The sequence below is a fragment of the Suricata suricatta genome, chromosome 9 (assembly GCF_006229205.1).
Source record: "Suricata suricatta isolate VVHF042 chromosome 9, meerkat_22Aug2017_6uvM2_HiC, whole genome shotgun sequence".
In the NCBI taxonomy this organism is placed as follows: domain Eukaryota; kingdom Metazoa; phylum Chordata; class Mammalia; order Carnivora; family Herpestidae; genus Suricata; species Suricata suricatta.
This window is the reverse complement of record NC_043708.1, coordinates 101,464,817-101,487,253: the sequence shown is the minus strand read 5'-3', so window position 1 is coordinate 101,487,253 and position 22,437 is coordinate 101,464,817. Positions and strand designations below refer to the sequence as shown.

The following is a 22,437-nucleotide window of genomic DNA, read 5'->3' as shown; positions in this document are numbered from 1 at the left end:
CTTCATGATGACCTTCCAGTGCTGACCTAACTTATTTTCACGAGAGTTCTAAAGCAAACCGTCTTGTCAGGCCCCATTTCCCCTTCTGGCATCTTCCTTTACCCCACTCTCTTCTTCCTCTTCCAGGCATTCCTTTGTCCTTTCCCTCTTCCTCACTTTTAAGGTCTCTTTGTAAAAGATTTCTACCAGGATAACAGGCAAATTCATTTCTCAAAATTCTTAGACCCAGACTATCTCTGTTACACTGATTTTTCCTTAGTGAGGATTCAGGAGGGAGACATTTGTCACCAAACTCCCTAAAATTCCCTATCCCCATCTCTTCTCATTTTTGTACTTCTGCTGATTCTTCAACATGGCTTCTTTCAGCTCCAGAAATTGTGAACTACGAGCCCCTGGGTCTGGAGGCTGACATGTGGTAAGTTGTACCCAGGTGACCTTGGGATCCTTTCAAGGGCAGAAGACCTCAGACTCTGACTCTGGCTGCATCATCCCGCTTGACCATGAAAACCCCTTTCTCCACATGTTCAGAGCCTCTGGCTGCTCCAGGTGCGCTGGACCTGTGGCCCAGGGAAGCTGGAGGAAGCCAAGCCTGGACCTGAGGCCTGTTAGAACATGGCCGAGGCAGAGACTAGGGGAGAGGCTCACCCTGGAGGCCTGCCACAGCCATGATAAAGAATAGTAACAGTAGCTCATTTAGTTAATAAACCAAGTGATCACTGAGAGCCTCATAGGCTCTAAGCGCTGTGTTGGGCCTGGAGATACCATAGTGATCGGTGTTTCTATACAGACAGGACTCATTTCATTTGAATAGGGCTTTATAGTTGGCTGAGTACCTTGATTGCTTGGTTTTCTAAAATCCTCCCAGCAGTTTTGTGAGGTAGTTATCATTACCCTCATTTTATGAGGAGAATGAGGCTCAGAGATCATAAGGGACTTGCCCCAATCACAGCCTGCAAGTGCAGGAATCTGACCGTGAACTTGGGTCCTCAGACTCAGTGTTCAGAGCTTGATGACTCTACATGCATCCCACGCTGCTGCTGAAGAGTTGGATGGATGGAGAGGGCTATGGACTTGAGATAACCTTCCCCTTGAGACCCTTCCCCTTGAAAACCATTGGGGGAGTCCCTTGCTGGCCTGGGATCAGAGCCAGGTGGCTCTGACTTGCCTGTTCTTTGTTTTGCAGGAGTATAGGCGTCATCACCTACATCCTGTGAGTATCCCCAATGCTGGGGCCCCAACCTAGCTTGGATCTGGGGAACGGGGAGGAATGAGAGAGGAGTAGGGATAGGCAGCCTGAATATACTGATTATTCATGAATCATTTACCATGAGCCAGATGTGTTCAGTCCACACAGCACACCTGAGGCTCCCTGCTTTTAGCTCCATTACATACTTTTGGCCCTAGGGTTGACCTTTAGCTTTGTCTGCATCCCTGCCATGGCCAGGCATCCACCGCTCAGCCTCACCCAGGCTGCATTTTCTGTGAGAAAGTCAGCTTTCACCTAGAAGCCTTGGGACAGCCGTCAGGCTGCCCTGCCTTCCCCGATCCCTCTTCTTTCTCTCCCAGTCTCCCCTTCCTTCCCCAGGCTCTCACGTGCTCTCTCCTTTCTCCCCAGAGTCTCTTTCCCGCCCCTGAAGTATTAAGTTGCTTAAGCAGACATTTCCTGTGTAGCTCCATGTGCAGTGAGTCTGTCAATGTCTATCCCTCTGACCTTGGGCAGATACTTAACCTCTGGGCCTGTTTTCCTCATCAGGAAAATAAGAATCACAAACTTCCTGCCATGGTGTGCTGTGCTGGTTAAATAAGCAGACATGTGCAAACTTTGTAGTGCAGCTCAGGCACAAAATACATGGCCGACTAGTAGCTATTCATTCCATTAGTGCTTCTCAATCGTTTTCCCCCCAAGAGCACAGCTGGAACATCCTCTTTGTATGCCACCTTGAGTATGAGTTAGCCGGTAGCCAGAGAGGACATGGAGGCTCCAGTGTTCACCAGCTGAGCGGATCGTCTCTCCACATTCCTGTAAACCAGGTCTCTGACTCTGCCAGCACCCCTTAGACGGGGAGATCTTTATAACGTGGTGGACGCCCCTGAGCCACAGCAGAGGGTCTCAATCCTGGCTACACATGAGACCTTTTAATACCTAACACTGCCCAGGCCCGCTGCAGATCTATTACATCAGAATTACCAGCGACAGAGTCTGGCCATCAGTATTTTTTTAAGCCCCAGAAGAATTGGATGCAGAGAAAGAGAATTTGATGCATTGCTCGATGGTTCCAGATTCTGTGTTGGCTCTTAAAACCTTGATTTTTTCCAGAACTTGGATTTCTGTTTTGAAGTATTAAGGAATTCCAGTGTGTACAAGGCACACACTGGAATTCTTGCAGATCACTTGAGTTCTACACAGTTTGTTGAGTGCCTGCTCCATGGTGAGCACTGTGCCAGGCCCTCAGGATACTGACCTGGAGGAGGTCCACTCTGCGTGCCTGGATCTCCCTGTGTTGCGGGGAGACACCACACAGCTAGGTCGCACTCAGTGGGACCGAGGTTATGCTGGATGTATGAATACTCCTATGTGAGACACAGCTGGGAGAGACGTTGGTTTGTGGGAGCTGTGGAAGATTTAATGAGAAAGAGGTTGAGATTAATTTGAACTGGGCTGTACCGAATGAGATTAATTCTCTGGATGGGAGACAAAGGGAGAGAAGAGCGAGTCTGGTGAAACGTACTGAACACATGGTGGGGACCAACTTCCAATGTCTTACTTAGGAGTTCAGATGTGATCCTATAGAAAATGGGGAGTCACAGAAGGTTCTTTGTATTCTAAGAAAGATAGTAATAGTGGGCAGCAATTCCAGAGCCCTTAGTATGGGGCAAGATTGCATGGAGCATTGTAAATATATTTATTCTTCACAGCAATCATGTGAAGTGGAGAGTTTTATTTTCTTCATTTTATGGAGTAGGAAACTGCAGGTCAGAGGTTGAGTAACTTACTTAGATTCACACAGCTAGTGAGAGGCATCAAGGAATCGAGGAATGAAATATCAAAAATTTCCCAGTGTACCTTGCTACTGCTATGCTAAGAAAGTGGCAGTGGGGATGTGGAGGACCTTCAAGAGAGATTTAGTAAATAAAACCAACAAGACTTTTGGGCCAGTTAGTTGTGGTGAGGGAATGGATGGAAGAGTCAGAGGTGACCCCTGTGCTCTAGCTTGGGTGCATTTGTGAAGTGACATCATTCATCAAGGCAAGGAAGGAGGTTAGGGCACGCTGACAATGGCATCTAGGGAGAGGTATCCCATAAGCTGCAGTATGAGTCAGGAAACAGTAGACCTGGAAGTCACTACCTGAATGACACCTTCTTTTTAAAAATATTTTTTTATTTTGAGAGAGAGAGAGAAAGAATCCCAAACAAGCTCTGCACTGTGAGCACAAAGCCTGATGCGGGGCTCGATCTCATGAATCGTGAGATCATGACCTGAGCTGAAAGCAAGAGTTGGACATTCAACCAAGTGAGCCACCCAGCCGCCCCTAAATGACACCTCTTGAGAAACCCTGCAGGGGAACCTCACACACCCTTCCAGGCCCTACTGCTCCATCTATTTCCACATCTCTCAGACTCTGCTCAAGCTTCTCCCTTAGCCTAGAACACCTTCCATCTCCACCTCTACTGACAACCTCTTCATTCTTCAAGACACAACTGATACAAATGTCAGCTTTCCCATGAAGCCTGCACTGGCTCTCCCCTCTGTCCTGTGCTCCCCTAGTCCTTTGTCTGGTCTTCCATTATATTCTGCTTTGTTCTGTTTGGGACAGATGAAGAGCTATGTCTCTGTGTTTCCTCCCTTCCTCTTTCGAGTTCCTTGACGACAGTTTCTCTCTGTCAAGTACTTAGTCGGAGCTCCAAAGTGTATTGAATCAGACTCAGTTGAAAAGGCTCCTGCTGACTGGCTGCCCAGAGTGGGCAGGCAGTATTGCTGGGAGTCTCCCGTTCCCATGCCATGGTGCGAGTCAGGGTTCCCTGACTCGATGACCTCCACCTCCATCTACTTTCCTACAGTCACATGTTCCCTCTCTATGTGCTCAGCCTAAGTGGAGCATCCCCTTTCCTGGGAGACACAAAGCAGGAAACACTAGCAAATATCACAGCGGTGAGTTATGACTTTGATGAAGAATTCTTCAGCCAGACCAGTGAGCTAGCCAAGGACTTCATCCGGAAGCTTCTGGTTAAAGAGACCCGGTAAGGTGACAGAAAAAGGCATGGGCTCAAGTACTGACCTTCTCCTGTCCCCCCTCCCAAAGATGTGCTAGTCCATCCCTTCCTTGCCACAGACTGCCACACGTACCATTGTGGTCTAATCTGGGCAGGTGCTGAGAAGTATGGATTAGCTGAGACTTGGCATTCATCTTGTTTGCTCAAGTCTTTCTCCTTTCTTTCCTGCCCAAATACAAATAACTCTGTGTGTGTGTGTCTGTGTGTGTGTGTGTGTGTGTGTGTGTGTCTGTGTGTGTCTGTGTGTGTGTCTGTGTCTGTGTCTGTGTGCATGTAAGTTAGCCTAGATTTCTTTAGGACACATTATCTTTTACAGTTTTTGAAAAGTAGAGTAGCAGATTTTCCAAGCCAGTTCAGGTGGGAGTTGGGGGGAGGCAGACTCAGAGGGGTCAGTAAGTAGGAGAGTAGGATGAGCCCCATGGCTAAAGAGTCAAAGTAGGAGATAGGGCAGGAAATTGTAAGGTGCTTGGTGCCCAGAGCATGGACTAAATGGGGCAGGAGTAAGATCCACAGATTCTAGAAGGCCATGTCCTCTTGGTCCCACAGACTTTAAAGAGAGTCAGAGCGGGGTCTTCTAAAGTGCAGGGGCCTGGTTTCCCCATCTAAGAGTGGTGCTAGGTCAGATCATACCACCTGAGCAGAGAAGGGCAGAGAAGGAATCTGGGAGGCAAATTAACACAGACCTAAGGCTTAGCTGTGGATAGCTAAAGCTCACAAGAACTCTATGACTCTCCTTAAGTATGGCGTTAGGCCCTTCAAGTTTGGGACCAGAGATGAGGGTTTGTATCATAATGTCATTCTACTGAGGGGTCTGCCTGGACCACTTTCTCTGGAATGCAGGGAATTCATCCCGTTTCTCAGCCATCTCTGCATCCCCCCAGTACTCTGGTTTGATAGCAGTGGTCAAAGAATGCCAAAATGCAGGTCTGACAAGAGTAAGAATGGAGACTTTCCCTCTCAGCTTCTGTCTTCATGGATCATCATTGTTTTCTGATCCTCATTGCAGGAAACGACTCACAATCCAAGAGGCTCTCAGACACCCCTGGATCACGGTAAGGGCGTGGTGTTGCATTCCAGTGAGCAGGCGGGTCCCTGATCTGTCGCCAGGGCTGGGTGGGGTGGCCAGATGCAGGCAACTCATGGAAAGACCTTTGCTAGAAACATCCACCCTTGGGGACAGATGAAAGCCAGTTGGGGGTGCCAACTAATCTGGGGTTATTCAAATAGGTTTATAGAGTTACATTTATATTTCACAGGTTCAGGTGACTTATGAAATGAAGCCCTCACAACCCTCAGTTGAAACCCTTTATCTTTGGGACCATCATACGAAGTGTTGTCAGAGGGCATGTTGCTGTCTTTCTGAAAGCAGAAATCAATACTCCCAAGTTGTAGAGAGACATCAATGACAATTACAAATGTCGGCTTTGTAACCAAGCCTCCTTCTTTCTGACTTTCGGGGCTCTGAATAAAGGGTGACACTCCAACCAGTCAGCCAGCTTCTTTAAGCACCTTGAGACCTCAGGGAATGGGGCTTGGAGATGGAAGCCTGGTGCGGAGGACAGATGGCCACCCTCAGGGCGATGCTGTTCCCGCTGGGGAGGTGGAGGACACAAGGACTCCCCCCCTGGCCCACTTTATAATTGGGCTTCCAGCTGCTGGTTTGTGGAGGGTCTTGCTCACAGTACAGTAAAGTGCTAGTTAAAGGCACTTCTGCCAGGGGCGTCTGACTGTCTCAATTTGTAGAGCATGCAACTCTTGATCTTTGGGTTGGGAGGTCAGCCCCAGTGTGAGCATAGAGACTCCTTAAATTTAAAAAAAAAAGTACTTTGGTGGGGTGGAAATCAGGAGCCCAGGTTCTAGCCCTACTTCTGCTGATTGATGAGATGTGCACTCCTAGAGCATCACCAGATTTCCTGTTCATGTGGATGAAATCACCTAGATTGTTAAATGAGAGGCCTAGCCAGAATGATCTGAGGATGCACATCAACAAGGGTAGGGCTATGGAGGATGGAGAGCAAGGAAGGATGGAGTGCTTGGGAGAAGGTTGGATTAATCTGCTTTTTAAAGGATGAGGATGGCCAGGGGCCCTCTAGGTTTGGAGTGGGCCCAGAGCACAGAGCTAGACAGCCTCTTGGGCTTAGTGTGCTGAGTATTGCTGAGGCCCAGGATGCCAACTGGTCCTGAAGGGGAGAGGTCTCTCAGCCTCCCTCTGTCAGCCATAGCCTTGTCTGCTCCTGCCCTGGAGTGGATAGATGCCTGCAGAGTCCTGGCTATAGCCTGCTTGTCTGTGTGAGCACCTCTAAATGCTATGCATGTGGAGACCTACTCTAATGGCCATGGACTACCCTGCCCTGAAGTGAGCATGGAGGCAGTACCCCTGTACTCTTCAGTCTTTTTTTTTTAATCATCTGTGGGGTTGCTCATCCCACACGGTCCTCCCCATGGCCTGATGCATGCAGTGAATGCCTAAGAGGGTGCTTGTGTGCCTTCTTCCTGCACCTTGAACTGCCCTTTGGATTTGGCATCAACTTAATTCTAGCTGTTCTGTCTAAACACTCACCAGTCTAAAGGAGAAGTCCGAGCCCCAGAACAGCAGAAGACAGAGCCTGCCCAGCTGAAGACCAAGCGCCTAAGAGAATACACTCTCAAATGCCACTCAAGCATGCCCCCCAATAATACCTACGTCAACTTTGAGCGTTTTGCCCGTGTAGTAGAGGATGTGGCTCGGGTAGACCAGGGATGCCGTGCCCTGGCAAGGACCCATGACACCCTCCAGGACGACGTGGAGGCCCTGGTCTCCATATACAATGAGAAGGAAGCTTGGTATCGGGAGGAGAGTGAGAGGGCCCGGCATGACCTCTCCCAGCTCAAGTACGAGTTCCGCAAAGTGGAGTCCTTGAAGAAGGTCCTACGAGAAGACATCCAGGCCACAGGGTCCAGCCTTGGAAGCATGGCCAGGAAATGGGACCATCTGCAAGCACAGTTTGAAGCTTTAAGGCAGGAGCTCTCAGCAGACCTACAGTGGATGCAGGAACTGGTGGGCAGCTTCCAGCTGGAGAGGAAGAACACAGATGGCCTGGGCTCCGTGTTCCACAAGGACACCAGGGAGTCCCTAGGGGAGCAGCTCGACAGATCCTGCAGCAAGGAAGTCTTGGCTGGCTTGAATCTCTGAGCACCAGAATCTAGTCTGTAATGAATCCTGATGATTTGCAGAAGTGTGTTCCCAAGTGCCCTGCCAGAGCATCAGCTAGAATTCTCCTTAGGGTATATGTCTGTAGCATAGCCCTCCACCCCCTTCACAGAATCCAGAATCAGGAAGGCGCTGTAATAGTTACTCATTCTGCACCTCCTCTCACCAACCTGGTTTTCTGGGAGGGTGGCTGGCAGAGCAGCTAAGCTATTAAAGCAATTGAGAATGAGTACCTCTCAGCATACCCTTTCCCAGAGGGAGGATGGCTGGCCCTGGGGAGATGCTTGTAATTGATCTGTGATAATGGATTTGTTCACATCTCACCTTCCACCTACATGTCTTATAAATTGTAGGTCTTGGGTAATCTTTGAGCTAAGTAGGGATAACAATAAGCCAATTTGGTGCTTTCCTGCTACAGAAGGAGGAATTTAAAATGCACAGAAAAAGATTATCTTTCATTTGCACTGACTTTTCACTTACCAAGCACTTACGTCTTTGATCTTTAAAAGAACTCCTTGAGCAGGAAGGTAGATGTTATTATTCTTGTTGTTACTATTATTTCCAGGTAACTGATGAGGAAATTGACTCAGAGAGGAAAAATGACTTACTCAAGGTCTTTCATAGCTAGTTGTTACAGATGAAACAGAAACCTAGGATGCCCGGCCCTCAGAAGAGGTGTATGGGAAGAAATGGTGAGACTGTGCTATAAATATCCACCTTCACATTACAGATCAGCCTCAGATGAAAGGTTATTAGCTTCATGGCTAATAACCTGGCAGGTACAAATGGAATGTCTCATACGTTTAGACTATTTTCCCAAGGAACAGGTCCTAGAAGGTGCAGTTCCCTGTTCCTATCCAGCCCTGTCTTTGGCTGATCTTCAGCAGGATGGAAGGGGCAGCATTTCACCCTTCTCCACTTTTCCCCCTTCTGGCTGAAGGCCCCAACCCTGTGTTAGAAATGAAGACAAAAAGGAACTCAACAAGAAGATCCCTTTTCTAATGTACTAGGGCATCGGTCCCTGAAAGGCCTGAGAAATTCCGTGAGAGTTTAAGACTTGGAAGGACAGCTTCAGTGGTCCCTGCCTGACTCCAAGCTTTGAGCACGCCTTCTTGAGGACTGTATGATGTCATCTCCTTTTTCCTAAAGGAGGGGCCACCAGCCAGCTCATATGGACAGAGTGTGGAGTGTGGGCCCAGCACTGTGCTAGAAGCTTGGGGGTGAGGGACCAGATTGTATCATTTCAAAGTGACTACACAGACTCACAGAACACCCTTGTCAGATAGGCAGGGTAAGTGTTATTCCCAATTTGGAGATGAGGAAACAGAGAGGATGTGATTTGCCCAAGTAGTGGCAATAGTGGGGGCCTGCTGACGATATGTCAGTTGCTCCTTCTGCTTCCCCTAACTGCCCCAGGCTCCAGGATTTTACTCTCTGATTATAGGGCAGAGACACCCAGATTTGTCCATCCATCTATTGACAAATGATTATTGAGTACCTGCCAACTGCCAGGCACTCAGAGTGGCACGGGGGATACAATATTGAGTGAAAACAGGCTCCTTTCCTGCCTTTACGGAGTTGACAGGTAAACAATTCTAACATTAAACAAGAACATTCTGCAGAAGTAGGACTGCAGGTGGGACACACTCTCTGAAGGAGAAGGATGTAGCACCACACAAGCCTGCTGTGGGGGTTTGATCTAGTCAGGGAAGGCCTCCCTGAGGTGGTGACGCTGGAGGGGAGTTCGGCTAAGTAAACCAGGGAGAAAGACATCTTCCTGACAGCACTGTCATGCCAGGGCTCTGAGGGAGAAGGGGCATGGGAAGCTGAAATTTCAGAGAGTGGAGAGGATAAGGTGTGTATATGGTGTGGATGTGGCTGGAGAGGATGCACGACCAGCGGTACTTTGCCGTATCAAAGAGCTCTGCCTTTATGCCAAGAGTCATAGGGAACCGTGATGGGTGCCAGGCTAGTCAACAGCCTGATGTGCTGGGTGGGGGGAGGGAATGTCGAGAGAGCAGCACGGTTGGTAAGTGGTTACGGAGGAGACATGAGATTTTGACTTCATGCAATCATTTCTTCAGAACCCCACCTCCTTTTCCATTACCATGCTAGATCATTTCAAATATCATACATAATATTTGTAACAGAAGCTTTTTTCATCAAATGTAAGATGTTACCAAACATAAGAAAGAACAAATCCAAGTGCAATAGGAGACCCCCTCCCCGCTCCTTAAAGCTGGGATGCCCTCACTGAGAGGGTAAATGAGAAATAATGCCACCATGTAAAAAGAGAAGGCAAGGAAACCTGAGTGTTTCACCCTTCATGCTAGATAGAGGAATGGAAAACCCCACCCACAAGAAGAGCCCCGGATGGGTGGAATTCACTCAGGTTTGCTTTCTGAACCTGCACAATCAGTGTGATCCAAAGTACTTCAATTAGGGGATCTAATGTCGTACAGTCAGAGGCTGAGTGACCCCCAATGTCTGGCAGAAGCGGTGTGGTCATCTCTTGGAACATCAATCTTTGCTTCAGACTGACAGTAATGACATGTTGCCATTGATGGGAGAAAAATCCTGATTTCAGAGATCCAACACTGTACATCTTGGGATCATTGGAAGATAACAAAGCCCTGTTTCCTGTGCCCTGCCTGGGAGACTGAGTACAAGTGACCTGTCTCTAGTCTCCTCCAAGAACTTACTTGCCCTGCCGTGAGATGTGATGTATTCATCTGGTGTTAAAACACTGCAAATATTAAAGATTCCGTTGGTGATGCCAGTAGAGCTTGATCTCATATAGTCAGATTTCCTCAGGGAAGGAAACCCCCAGTTGAATAACTCAAGTTAAACTTTCTTGTGAAGGTCCAAGTAAAATGCACTAAAGGAGTAAGATGTTGATAATGATTTGATTTAGGGAGACTGGAAACAGGGAAAAGCAGTTAGTTGAGAATCGTGGCATGAGCCACTCTCTGTTCGTACTTAGGGGGGAACCATCAGACGCCTTCATTGTATTTTATTTTATTTTAATGTTTTATTTATTTTTGATACAGAGACAGACAGAGCATGAGACGGGGAGGGGCAGAGAAAGAAGGAGACACAGAACTAGAAGCAGGCTCCAGGCTCTGAGCTGTCAGCACAGAGCCTGACGTGGGGCTTGAACCCACGAACGTGAGATCTGACCTGAGCCGAAGTCAGAGGCTTAACCGACTGAGCCACCCAGGCACCCCAGCTGCCTTCATTTTACTGCATTTGACAGGACAGGACCTGTCTGAAGTCACCCAGCTGGTCATCCTCAGAGCTGGGGTCAGAACCATAAGTGATTTTCCTCATAGTAGTGAATCATCTTCTCTATGATCATATCTAGTCATTACTCACTATTCATTATTTAGAGAACCTTTTTTTTGTACTAAGAGTTTCCAAAGACAAATCGAAATAAACTAAGAAATGCTCTCAAGTCTTTCAGGGAAGGTAGAGGAGACTATGACCTTCCTCTGTCCCCTGGCCAGTCCAACTGCCCTCCCCCTGTGGCATCAGAACCTGATGCTGAGTGGGGAGCGCAAGGAGGCGTGTGGAATGTCAGAGAATCCACCTGACTCCCCACCGCATGTTCACAGCTGGCATTTTACCAGTGGAGTCGGGGTAGGGTGGGGCTGACGGTGGCCTGAGGGGTGTCAGGAGGGGAATGTTTCACTGGCACCTAGAGGGAGGAAGGCCTGGGGGGTGCTCGAGGCCCATCTGCCATAAAGGGGGAGTTTCCATTTACCTGACAGTGAGAAGTTGTCCTCAGTGCAAATGCCACCCTGGGCTGTGAAGGAGGGCAGGCTGAGTGTGTGACATCTTCCTGATCATGGATTCCCAAGGAAGCTGGAGCGTCAGCATCTGGGGGAGGCAGCAGCCTGTGCTTCCTCTGAGCTGGATGCACATGGCGCATGGCAACTCAGCTTTGTGTTAGAAAAGGTGGAGATGGTGTGCTAACAGGTGATTCTGCAGCTGTAGGAGGCTGGCAGAGAGCGGATGGGGCAGAGCAGTAATGACAAAAGAAGCCAGTCTCCCCCATGAGCCCTCTCCTCACATCACCCACCCTCCCCTACAGGTGATTATGAAGACGGTGCTTCCCACCTCTCTCCGTCATGCAGCACGGTCGGTCCATGTGGGAGGTGACTGTGCACCCAGCTACCACCCCACTGTCAGCCTCTGTAAATGTCTGTGGGACTGAAAGGCCTTTTCTCCTTTGTCTGTGAAACTCTTCGCCTGTGGAGAAGATTCTTTGCTCTGTAGAGGAAGACCCAGCAGTGGACATATTTGGGAGGCAAAAGGGGCCAGTTCATTTGAACAAACACTGATTGTGCTCTGGCTCTGAAGGGAGGTGACAGATAAGGACAAGACAGCCCCTGAATAAAAGACTCAGTGTCTGGAACAGGTGGGGATCCCAACTGGGAGATGGGAAAGGCCATGATGAGTGACAAAATAGAGGTACCTAGTATTCCAGAAGATGGGAGAGAGATGAATTCTGACTGAGAAAGAGTAAAGGGGTAGCAGGGGGTAGAAACGTTCTCAGGGAAGGCCCCCCACCCAACATCTCCCTCCCAAGCCATAGCCAGTGGAGAAGGTGCCCCGTAGAATTGGGGTGGGGGTGGGGATGAGCCGGAGCACAGATTGGGGTCAGGAGCCTGGAACTGTTAAGCAGAGAGATTTACAGAGATTTAACAGAGGGGAAGTTTTTGTTTTGAATGTTTCTGTTATGGGAGATTTTCATAAATATCCAGAATGGTATTGGGGTTGGGTTCTGCCATCTCCTGGCCCTCCCCTGTCTGTGCCTGTTACCCAGCTTCAACTGTGAGCAAGTCATGGCCAGTCCTCTCCCATTCATCTGCACTGTTGCTTTTTCTGGAGTATTTAAAAGCAAACTTTGGACTTACTTAACTCATAAAGTTAATTCTTTACCATGAATTTCTAAGCACCTTCTTTTTAATATTACTTCTGTGCCATTATTACACCTGACAAAAAGCACAAATAATTCCTTGATATCCTGTGGATACACATTCCATACTCCATGTCTCCACTTTTCTCAAGGATGTCCTGTTGTAGTTATTTGTTCAAATCATGATCTAAACAAACGCATGGCATTTGGTGGTTACATCTCTCAGGTCTCCTGTCTCCTGTAACACTCCAGGAGGGAGAACTTTGGAAGCTTTTCCTAGGGACAAAAAATGTCTCAGAAAACTGAAGGTCCTGGGGCATCTGGCTGGCTCAGTGGGTTAAGCTCCAACTTCGGCTCAGGTCATGATCTCACAGTTTGTGGGTCTGAGCCCTGCATCGGGCTCTGTGCTGACAGCTTGGAGCCTGGAGCCTGTTTCAGATTCTGTGTCTCCTTCTCTCTCTGCCCCTCTGCCACTTATGCTCTGTCTCTCAAAAATAAATGTTAAAAAGAAAAAAAACCCTGAAGGTCCTGGAAAGAGGGTTAAAAGGGTTGAGACCTAACTCAGAAAAGTGAGACCAGGCCAGGCAAGGAAAGAGGCATTGCCACATGTTTCCATTGGCTTCTTCTATGTACAAGACAACCGGCAGGGACTCAGCCTTTCTACAGCTTTTCTCACCCATTTATAAGGAGCTTGACACTCAGGCCCCATCAGCCTCACATGCTCCTTTCCTGGGAAACTGGGAGATGAGGCCAGCAGGGCCCGGGCTCTAGCCAGCAAAAGGGGTAGTTGGAGATGCAAACAGTAAAGGAGATGGAGGTGGGGGAAGCAGAGCGACAGACCTAAGCAGGAGAGGGATGTGGGCACTCAGGTGCTCCTGGCTTCCCGTGGAGGATGGGGCTGGAGAAATGGCACAGATGGAGGTTTGAGAAGTTGCCATCTGTTTGCACTTTCTAGAGGAGGCCTGGTATTGAGTGAAAGCTGGAGTGCCCCTCTGTAAAGCCAGGCTTCCTTTTTATGCCCAGGGGGATGGCTGTTCTTCTGTCTCCCTGCTCTGTGGACGTTGGTGTTGACCTAGCACACCCCTCCGGACTTTTTCAAAGCCATTTGCATCTCCATAAACAAAACCTGACTCAGTCATGGAGTTTTGTCCTCTTGCTGCCTCCCTTCCCAACATTTTTCTGAGACACTAAACATGCTCCTAGGAGCCTGGTCAGAATTGCCCATACTCTCTGGCCAAAGCACCACAGGGTGGAAGGTGGGTACTGTCTCTTTGCAGACAGGGGAGGGCCAGAAGATGGCAGAACCCAACCCCACCCCCCTGACGCCCCTAACTTAATCAAGGGTGTTGCTGCCACATTCCTTCTGGGAACAGATTTCACTGCAGAGTTTATATGTCTCTGACTTTCAAGGATTAGACGGTGTCAGCATTTGGTTGAGCCTCTTAGCAACCAAGGAGGCCCATTGATTAGGAAAGGCCAGCCTGATGGATTTATAGCCTAGGTGGCCTCCTTCTCAGAGTTCACGCTGTTTTGTGTAGCACATAGAGCCCTAGAAGTAATTGCATCACTTCCCCCTAATGGCCTCTGGGAATGATCCCCCCTCATATTTCAACTGGGCCTTTTTGCTCCGCAGTTGGCACTGCTGGACCAGTTGGAAGGTAGGATTCTTATTGATGGGATTCCTTTAACTGCATGTTGACCTTCTGCCCACAGGGTTCAGGCATCTCTCTTCCGGCAAGAGTGCCACTCAGTAAGTGAATAAAAAGGTCCCTGCTCTGCCAGAATCTACCAATGCCACCTCATCAAACTCCAAGCAAAGTGCAAGTGTCCCCTGCAAGGGTTGGGCTCAAAAGTGAATCACAGACAATGGTGATTTTAGAGGTAGAAATGTTCTGTGAGTTGGGAAGACAGAAAATCACCCTGGAAAGGAGACACTAGTTGCTGGGAGGTGCAAGAGAGAGAGATTAACACAAAACAGGGGCATCTGGGTGGCTCAGTCAGTTAAGTGTCTGACTTCGGCTCAGGTCATGATCTCATGGTTTGTGAGTTTGAGCTCCACATCGGGATCTGTGCTGACAGCTCAGAGCCTGGAGTCTGCTTCAGAGTTTCTGTCACTCTGTCTCTCTACACCTCCCCTGCTCATACTCTCTCTCTCTCTCTCAAAAATAAACATTAAAAAAAATTTAAAAACATACAGAACAAATAGATACAAAATCAAATCTCAGGTAGTAACAAGTGCTATGAAGAAATAGGGTGCAGGCACAGTGAGTTGTGTGGGGGCATTTGGGATGCTATTTTATATAGCAAGGTCAAGGAAGGCCTCCCTAAGGAGATGACATTTGAGCAAAGGCCTGAACAAACTGGCAAAGTGAATATATGAATGAGCAGGGACAAAGACCCTGAGATTTGGGGTTCCTGGGCCAGTAAACAGATTGTGTGATGGGAGCCACAGTGACAGAAAGGAGACAGGGAGGAAAGCGGTTGGAGAAGGACCCAGATGGTATAGACCGATCTCAGGGGTCTGGGTGAGCTTGTTGGGTTCCATCAAGAGTGCCAGGAAGCTACTGGAAGGCATTGATACCAGAAAAATCTGGCTTTGCCCTCTTTTGCATCTCCCCTCAGGTGAGACCTAGACCTAAGAGTAGGCTTGCTGGTGCGACAGAGGAAGTGAGAGGCAGTTAGGGAAGAGCCAGGAGACCTTGGCCTGGGTCCCCTCAGTGCCCTCATCTTTTTCTCTGTCTTCCTCATCCCCCCTCTCATTCTCCTTCATTCTTTGGCACCAAGAGTGTTTCAGTTTTTGAGGGTGAACAGCCCCTGGGTTTCTCATCCCCCGCTCCATGTCAAGGTTGTGTGGATTTTCCTTCCCGTTCCCTGACCCCGACAGAAGTCTGGAGCCGTGGGGAGTCATGGTGTCATGGCTGCCAACCTGGGTGCCTGGGACCTCTCACTGGCAGGAGTGAGCAGGTCCCAGGTCCTAGGATTTCATCCAGTGTCTTGTCAGCAACTCGGGGGAACAATTTAACTACACAACTGTTAAGCACCCACTGGTGTATGCTCTGTGTGGGGAGGAGGTGGGGCAGAGGACATTGACAAAACCATGAGGAAAATTCTTTCTATGCCCTCAAATTGTTTTTCATTAGTGAGACGACCCCACTGCAGAGGTGGCTGAGGTCGGTGAGAAATATTGAGGGCACACATGTGTTTCCGTCATGGCGGGGAGAGAGACACTGCTTTTCGGAAGTTGTCTTGGAGGAAGTCACGTTTGAACCGGGCTTTGAAACACACAGAGGACTTCCAGGAGCACAGGGGCTGGGTGAACATGGAAAGTGCCTTCTGCCAGAGGATTTGAAGTCCCGAGCAGTGTGGGCCAGCTGTGTGCGCTGGCTTCCCGGGTGCTAAGTGCCATGACGAAAAATAAACAAGAATGGAGGAGTGCTCCCGGTGTGGAGTGTGAAGCCCATGAGCTGTGTCACTCAGCATTCATTGGGGGCCGAATGAGCCATTGCTGTGGGAAGGGTGTCAGGAGAGAAAAATCGAGCTGGATGGGACCACACGAATTCTCCTGGGCAGTTCATTTGTTGAGGCCACAGAATTCTTTGAGAATGGATGAAATCCATAAGCTCCCCTCAGAAGAAACATATTATGTGTACACACCCATTAAATTGAAAAATTTATTAAGATACAATCCACATACCATAAAATTCATCATTTGAAAGTATGCAAGTCATCATCTTCAGTATCTTCACAAGGCTGTACAGCAGTCATCACCATCTAACTCCAGGACAACTTGTCACTCCAGAAAGAAACCTTGTACCCTCTCAGAAGCCTCTCCCACCCTCCCCTCTCTCCAGCCTCAGCAACGACTAATCTAATTTCTGTCTCTATTGATTTGCCTATTCTGGGCATTTTATGTAAACAGAATCATACAGCATGTGGCCTTTCGTGTCTGGCACCTTTCACTCAACATACTGTCTCCAAAGTTCATCCATGTTGTAGCATGCGTCAGGATGGTGGATGCTCCAAGAACCCACGTTTGAACTATGAGGGTCCACTTTCATGCAGATATTTTTTATAAAGACAGTATAGGACTGAAGATGTATTTTCATCCTTAAAATTTTCTTAATAATATTTTCTTTTCTCTAACTTACTTTATTGTGAGAATACAGTAGGTGAAATATAGAACAAAAAAAATATTCGTCAGTCTGCTGTTTATATTATTGGTGAGGTTTCCAGCCAACGGGAGGCTATTAATAATTATGTTTTGGGGAGTTAAAAGTTATGTTATGGATTTTTGACTGCGTGGGAATTCAGTGCCCTACCCCCTGCATTGTTCAAGGTCAACTGCACTTCATTCCTCTTATGAAAAATAGTTCTGAATGATATTCCATTGTATGGATGTACTCCATTTTGTCTATCCACTCATCAGGTGATGCACATTTCAGCTGTTTCCATTTTTTTTTTGGCTGTTATGAATAATGCTGCTCTGAGCATTCGTGTATGAGTTTACACACTAAAATTTGCGAACAGTTAGGGAGCCTAGGTGGCTGAGTCAGTTAAGTATCCAATTTCGGCTTAAGTCATGATCTCGAGGTTTGAGTTCAAGCCCTGCTTTGGGCTCTGGGCTGACAGCCCAGAGCCTGGAGCCTCCTTCAGATTCTGTGTCTCCCCCTCTCTCTGCCCCTCCATGCTCATGCTCTGTTTCTCTCTGTCTCTCAGTAATAAATAAAAGCATTAAAAATGTTTTTTTAATTTGCAAACTATTTCAGGAGGTTCATAGAACCTCTTAAACCCATCTCTTGATGTAGGAAAGCCTAGTTTTATAGAAAGGAAGAAATTCAAGAAGAAATAGAGTCATCAAATTGTTTAAGTTAAATATGTCCAGTTTTTTTATGTCAATTATATTATCCCCATAAAATAGATGAGAAAACTGAGGGTCAGGGAAGCCATGCCAGGCTTGTTGGAGAAGTCAGGATTTAAGCTGAGCCTTGACTGCCAGGCTGTGAAGGCAACGATATGTCCTGTCTCCTCTCAACCTCCACCAAAGCCCTTATTTCCTTCAATTTACTTTTGTTGTTGTCGTTTGTTTTTAAATGTTTTATTTATTTATGAGAGACAGAGAGAGAGCACAAGTGGGGAGGGGCATAGAAAGAAGTGGGGACAGAGGATCTGAAGCGGGCTCTGTGCTGACAGCAGTGAGCCCAATGTGGGGCTCAAACTCATGAACTGTGGGATCATGATGTGAGCCGAAGCTGGCCGCTCAACCGACTGAGCCACCCAGGCGCCCCCTTTCAATGTACTTTTGAATGGAGTATTAAGCTTCCGTTCGCCAACAGAGCCTTTGTTTTGCTAAGCCTAGAACCAGCCCAGGGCACAGTAGGCAATCTAGAGTGCTGTCCAATGACTCTTTCCCAAAGTGAGCTGTGACGGAAGGCCTCTCATTCTTCCCCTCTGGGAGGCTGATTCCCCGGCCTGGCCGGGGTGTGTGTCTGGCTGTGGTAATAGCTTGGGGGCACCAGGGCCATCTCCTGAGTGGTTACATCTGTAACCATGTGATGCCCCTGTGCATGCCCTGCCCAATGAGGGGGTGCCAAAGTCAGGCTAAAGATGGCATGTGATCAGGGTTGGGAGAAGAGGGTGCTGTCCACCCAAGCCCTGTGTCAGCCACCATGCTCTGCTTTGTCTCCCAGCCGGTGGACAACCAGCAAGCCCTGGTCCGCAGGGAGTCTGTGGTCAACCTGGAGAACTTCAAGAAGCAGTATGTCCGCAGGCGATGGAAGGTGTGTGAGCACTCAGGGGTGGGGGGTGGGAGGCGCCGGTGAGTTCCTGCCTCCCTCCAGGGTCCCTGTGCACATTCTTACCTGGCAGTTCCTGTGTCTCCCTCAGCTGTCCTTTAGCATCGTCTCCTTGTGTAACCACCTCACCCGCTCCCTGATGAAGAAGGTGCACCTGAGGCCGGATGAGGACCTGGTAGGTAAATGCAGTGTTGTCTTGTTGGGTGGACTTCTGGGGTCCCCTGTGGCTCGGGGATGGAAGCAGCAGGGGATCCTAACTGTTTCCGACCAGTTCTGCTCATCCTGTCCTTTGCACGGTGTGATCACCAGAGGCTGCGTGTTCAGGGGGAGTGGTGCTGGGGTGGTGCTGGATGGAGGGGGCCCTCCGATGGGCAGGATGGGCTTCTGGAGGGTCTTCAATCCCTTCCTGGTTCACCTTCAAAGGGACTGCTGCTCCCATTTCACTGCCCTAGTCTCCCCCTGAAGACTTGTAGCCTGCTGGGGACCTTGAGGACTCTGAATAATGAGATCATCACAGTCAATCCACAATTTATACCTGACAATCCAAAGATCTGCTGTAGAATGGGAGCTTAATATTCGTTTTTTAATTTTTCTATTTTCATTTTGCTTTAGATTGCCAATAATAGTAATAATAACTTAGATGATATTTGGTTAGTTTGCTACTGTTTTATGTACATTTAAAATGAGGAACTAACACTGGGCAAGAGCGTGCTTCTGGAACCAGACTTTCAGGATTCACATCTGCCACTTACAAGCTGTGTGACCTTGAGAAAATTACTTAACCTCTCTGTGCCAAAATGTTATCATGTGTAAAATGGAGTTGACAACAGGAGTTATACCTCATAGAGTAGTCACAAGGATTGAATGATGACATATTTTTAGAGCCTGGCATTATACGTGCTCAATATGGATTAGCAGTGATTATTGTTGTGTAAAATCTCCCTGTAGAAAGGCAGACTGCAAATGGGGGAAGGGCAGAGAAAGAGGGAGAGGCAGAATCAGAAGCAGGCTGCAGGTTCCCAGCTGTCCACACAGAGCCCGATACGGGCCTCGAACCTACGAACTGTGAGATCACGACCTGAGCTGAAGTTGGATGTTGATCTGACTGAGCCACCCGGGTGCCTCTCCCTGCAGACTTTAAAATGCAGTGCCAGTGCTTCAAAATGCAGTGTTAGTATTTGAGATCAGAGGGGTGCTCTGGACAAATGTTCCCCAATACTCCTCAAATGTGGTGAGGCCCCAGAAATGTCTGGGATGGCACAGGTCGGGGCAGAGACGACTCCCGTTCAGGAAGAGCAGCTGCCTGAGATGGCTGTGCGGTCCGCCATGGACAGCCTCGGGACATACCGCACCCGCACTGGGGCGGCATCCCAGGCCCTGGCACAGCGTCTCCCCACCCCCGCCCCCAGGATAGGGTCCTCTTTCTTCAGCCTAAGCTCTTGTTGATTCTTGTTCTTGATTTAAGGATTTATGGCTCCAGAGTCCCAAAGCAATGATGTGGCTTTGGCCAAGACATGTCCCTTCTCTGGCTGCTTTCCTCATCGGCTATTCAAGGGGACTGGACTATGCCTCTGAAAATCCCTGCTAATGACAGGCAAACTTTCCCGAGCTTACTTTTCATTGTTTGGCTCTGACTCATGCTAAAAAGTTGCTATTCAGCAGAGCTTGAGTTATTTTTATTGTTATAGCCAGGCTTGGTCCAGGATGGATTTGGCTAAAGTTGATCCTGACCTTAGCTGGATTTCCAACTGGCTCAAGCCAGGGGAAGGAGAGAAGGCTCAGGGAAAGAACATGGCACATGAGTTGCTCTGATAATGCAGGGCATGGAGAGAGAGAACTAGAGAATAATTGGAAAGAATGTATATTTCTTAATTTTTGTCCTTGTGCAAATATTTAAAAACAGCCCTCTTTTTATTGAAACACTCAGCACCATCAGCTCAGTGGTTTGTTTTACAAGGTGAAAAGGAAGGCTTGGGTCCCAGACATCTATTTTATTTTTAATTGCTTTAATGTTTATTTATTTTTGAGAGAGACACAGAGTACAAGTGGGGGAGGGTCAGAGAGAGAGGGAGTCAGGGAATTCGAAGCAGGCTCCAGGCTCCAAGATGTCAGCACAGAGCTTAATACTAGGCTTGAACTCATGAACTGTGAGATCATGACCCAAGCCGAAGTTGGACACTTAACCAACTGAGCCACCCAGATGCCCTGCCAGACATCTATTATACAGTCCTCCAAAAGAGAATTTTCTTTAAATAATAATAACAATAATAATAGGTCCTTTTGTTCAGGGAGCCTTTAATTTGAACATTTGACAACAGATTTTTTATGACACACTTGTCTTTCAGATTGGTGCCTCTTTTAATAAATCTTAATAATTTGATTAGACTGATGTGACCTGAATGAAAAAGGCACTATGACCTCCAGGATGGCTGCCTTCACTCTGGTTTAGCCATGGAATGAACTTTACTTTTTTCCTCTTTCATAAAGAGGGAACCCAGAAGCCATGTCTCTGGACAACCTGGCAAGGCTTGCCAAAGATGCAGCCTCAGCCAGTTGGAGCAGAGGGGGTGTGGAACAGTGCCCATCAGAGCTTGGGGAGGTCCTTGTGGCTCATCCCTGCTTCCCGTTCCCTCTAGGCTGAGCTCAGGAGGCCAGTCAACCCACAGAGCATGTACCCAAGTGGGCTAGATTATGTGGCAGCTACAAAGAACACCAGATACCATTTTCAGTTTTATGATGATGATTTGGCTTCTCTTGGGCCCTGGTTTCCCCTGGATGCACTACCTGCTTTCCTTCCTCCTGGGAAGGAGGCCTCAAAGCAGTGGTCTGGCCGCATTTCAGGTCCACCCCCAGATTCTGGACAGAGCAACAGCCTTCGCCTCAACATCCACCTCCCTGGCTTGCGGGCCCCTGGCCCAGGTGCACAGGCCCGGGCTGCCCAGCACAACTCTGTCCCTGGCCTCTTGTGACCCTCTTGCCTTGGGCTTCTCTTTTTCCCAGAGGAACTGTGAGAGTGACACAGAGGAGGACATCGCCAAGAGGAAAGCTCTCCACCCTCGGAGGAGAAGCAGTACCTCCTAGCTGCCTGGCTCTCCCTGTGCAGACTCCGGGCCCCCACTCGTCACCAGCACCCAGGCACTCTGCGTCCCTGAACACTCTGCAAGACAGATGGGCCTGCAGGGCTCAGAAGAACTTACAGGGGAGCCGGGAGCCCCTGGGAGCTGTGGCTGTCTCCTACGAAGGAGGCTCCAGCATTCCCAAAGCTCTTATTCTCCAGAAAATGGCATTCACCTGTCTGCCGACCTCAGACCCTGGGCTGGCGTGTGGACTTGAGAAAATTATGTAAATGAACATCATCATCGTGGGCGAAGGTCAGACTCAGGCAGGTTTTTCTACAGGATGAGGGAATTCAGAACTAGCCTGGTCAAAAGTGACACCAGAAAGACAGAGGCCTCCCCAGCAGGAACAAGACAAGTGAGTGAAGTGACTCTTAGGGTGTGAGGGACCAATCCTGTGACCTCCCAGAACCCGCGTGGAGTCAGCCTGTTGGGCAGACCAACATATTTGACCTTCTAAAGCAGTCCACTGTATTGTAATTTTCTTTTTCATTTTTATTAAACTTCTGGTTTTACCTGGTGCTTGGCTTCTTTTAGGGCTATCCCCATCTGGTTTTCTTTAGCTCAGGTGCCTGTGACTCTGGGGGAGTACCCAAGGTTGGGGTGCTGAGTGGACAGTGCCTCAGAAGATCATACTGAACCATCTCCTCAGGACTACAGGGCCCTTGCCTTCTATACCCTTCCTTAAAGGTCTCCACCCCCTCCCCCAGATCAGTGCCCATACAGCGTATAATGCCTGTGCCACCTCTACCACTACCTCCAGCACCACTGCTGATACGGGTTCCGTTGTGTCTCCCAACCCCCGGCACCACAGACTATGACTGTATTTGGGGAGAGGGTCTTAAAGAGGTAATTCAGTTAAAATGAGGTGTTGGAGTGACCCTCATCCAATGTGCTGTGTCCTTACAAGAGAAGGAGACTAGGACATCAGAGAAAGGCCATGTAACAACACAGGGAGAAGACAACCATTTACAAGGTAAGGAGCGAGGCCTCAGAAGAAAACAACCCCGCCAATACCTCGGTCTCAGACTAAGGGCCTCAAAAGCTGTGAGAAAATAAATTCCTGTTGTTTAAGCCACCTGTCCGTGCTGCTTTGTTAGGGCAGTCCCCGGAAATAAATACATGTGCCGACTGTGGCCAAGGTA

General features: G+C 48.5%; 1 protein-coding gene across 9 annotated transcripts in view; it reads left to right on the top strand.

The window, feature by feature from the left end:
- DAPK2 (death associated protein kinase 2) overlaps window positions 1-21,812 on the top strand; it is a 116,277-nt gene extending 94,465 nt beyond the window's left edge. For 4 of the 9 annotated variants that reach the window (XM_029951058.1, XM_029951064.1, XM_029951066.1 and 1 more), the window contains 5 exons: window positions 367-415; window positions 1,184-1,210; window positions 4,088-4,240; window positions 5,280-5,325; window positions 6,837-10,530. In XM_029951058.1, the coding sequence (XP_029806918.1) occupies window positions 367-415; window positions 1,184-1,210; window positions 4,088-4,240; window positions 5,280-5,325; window positions 6,837-7,445 (884 nt within the window). In that variant the 3' untranslated portion in view covers window positions 7,446-10,530. Of the gene's footprint in view, window positions 1-366; window positions 416-1,183; window positions 1,211-4,087; window positions 4,241-5,279; window positions 5,326-6,836; window positions 10,531-11,556; window positions 11,682-18,071; window positions 18,162-18,267; window positions 18,352-21,176 lie in introns of those variants that run through there. The other 5 variants (XM_029951061.1, XM_029951063.1, XM_029951062.1 and 2 more) reach the window with 5 other exon arrangements.
- The last annotated feature ends 625 nt before the right edge of the window (window positions 21,813-22,437 follow it).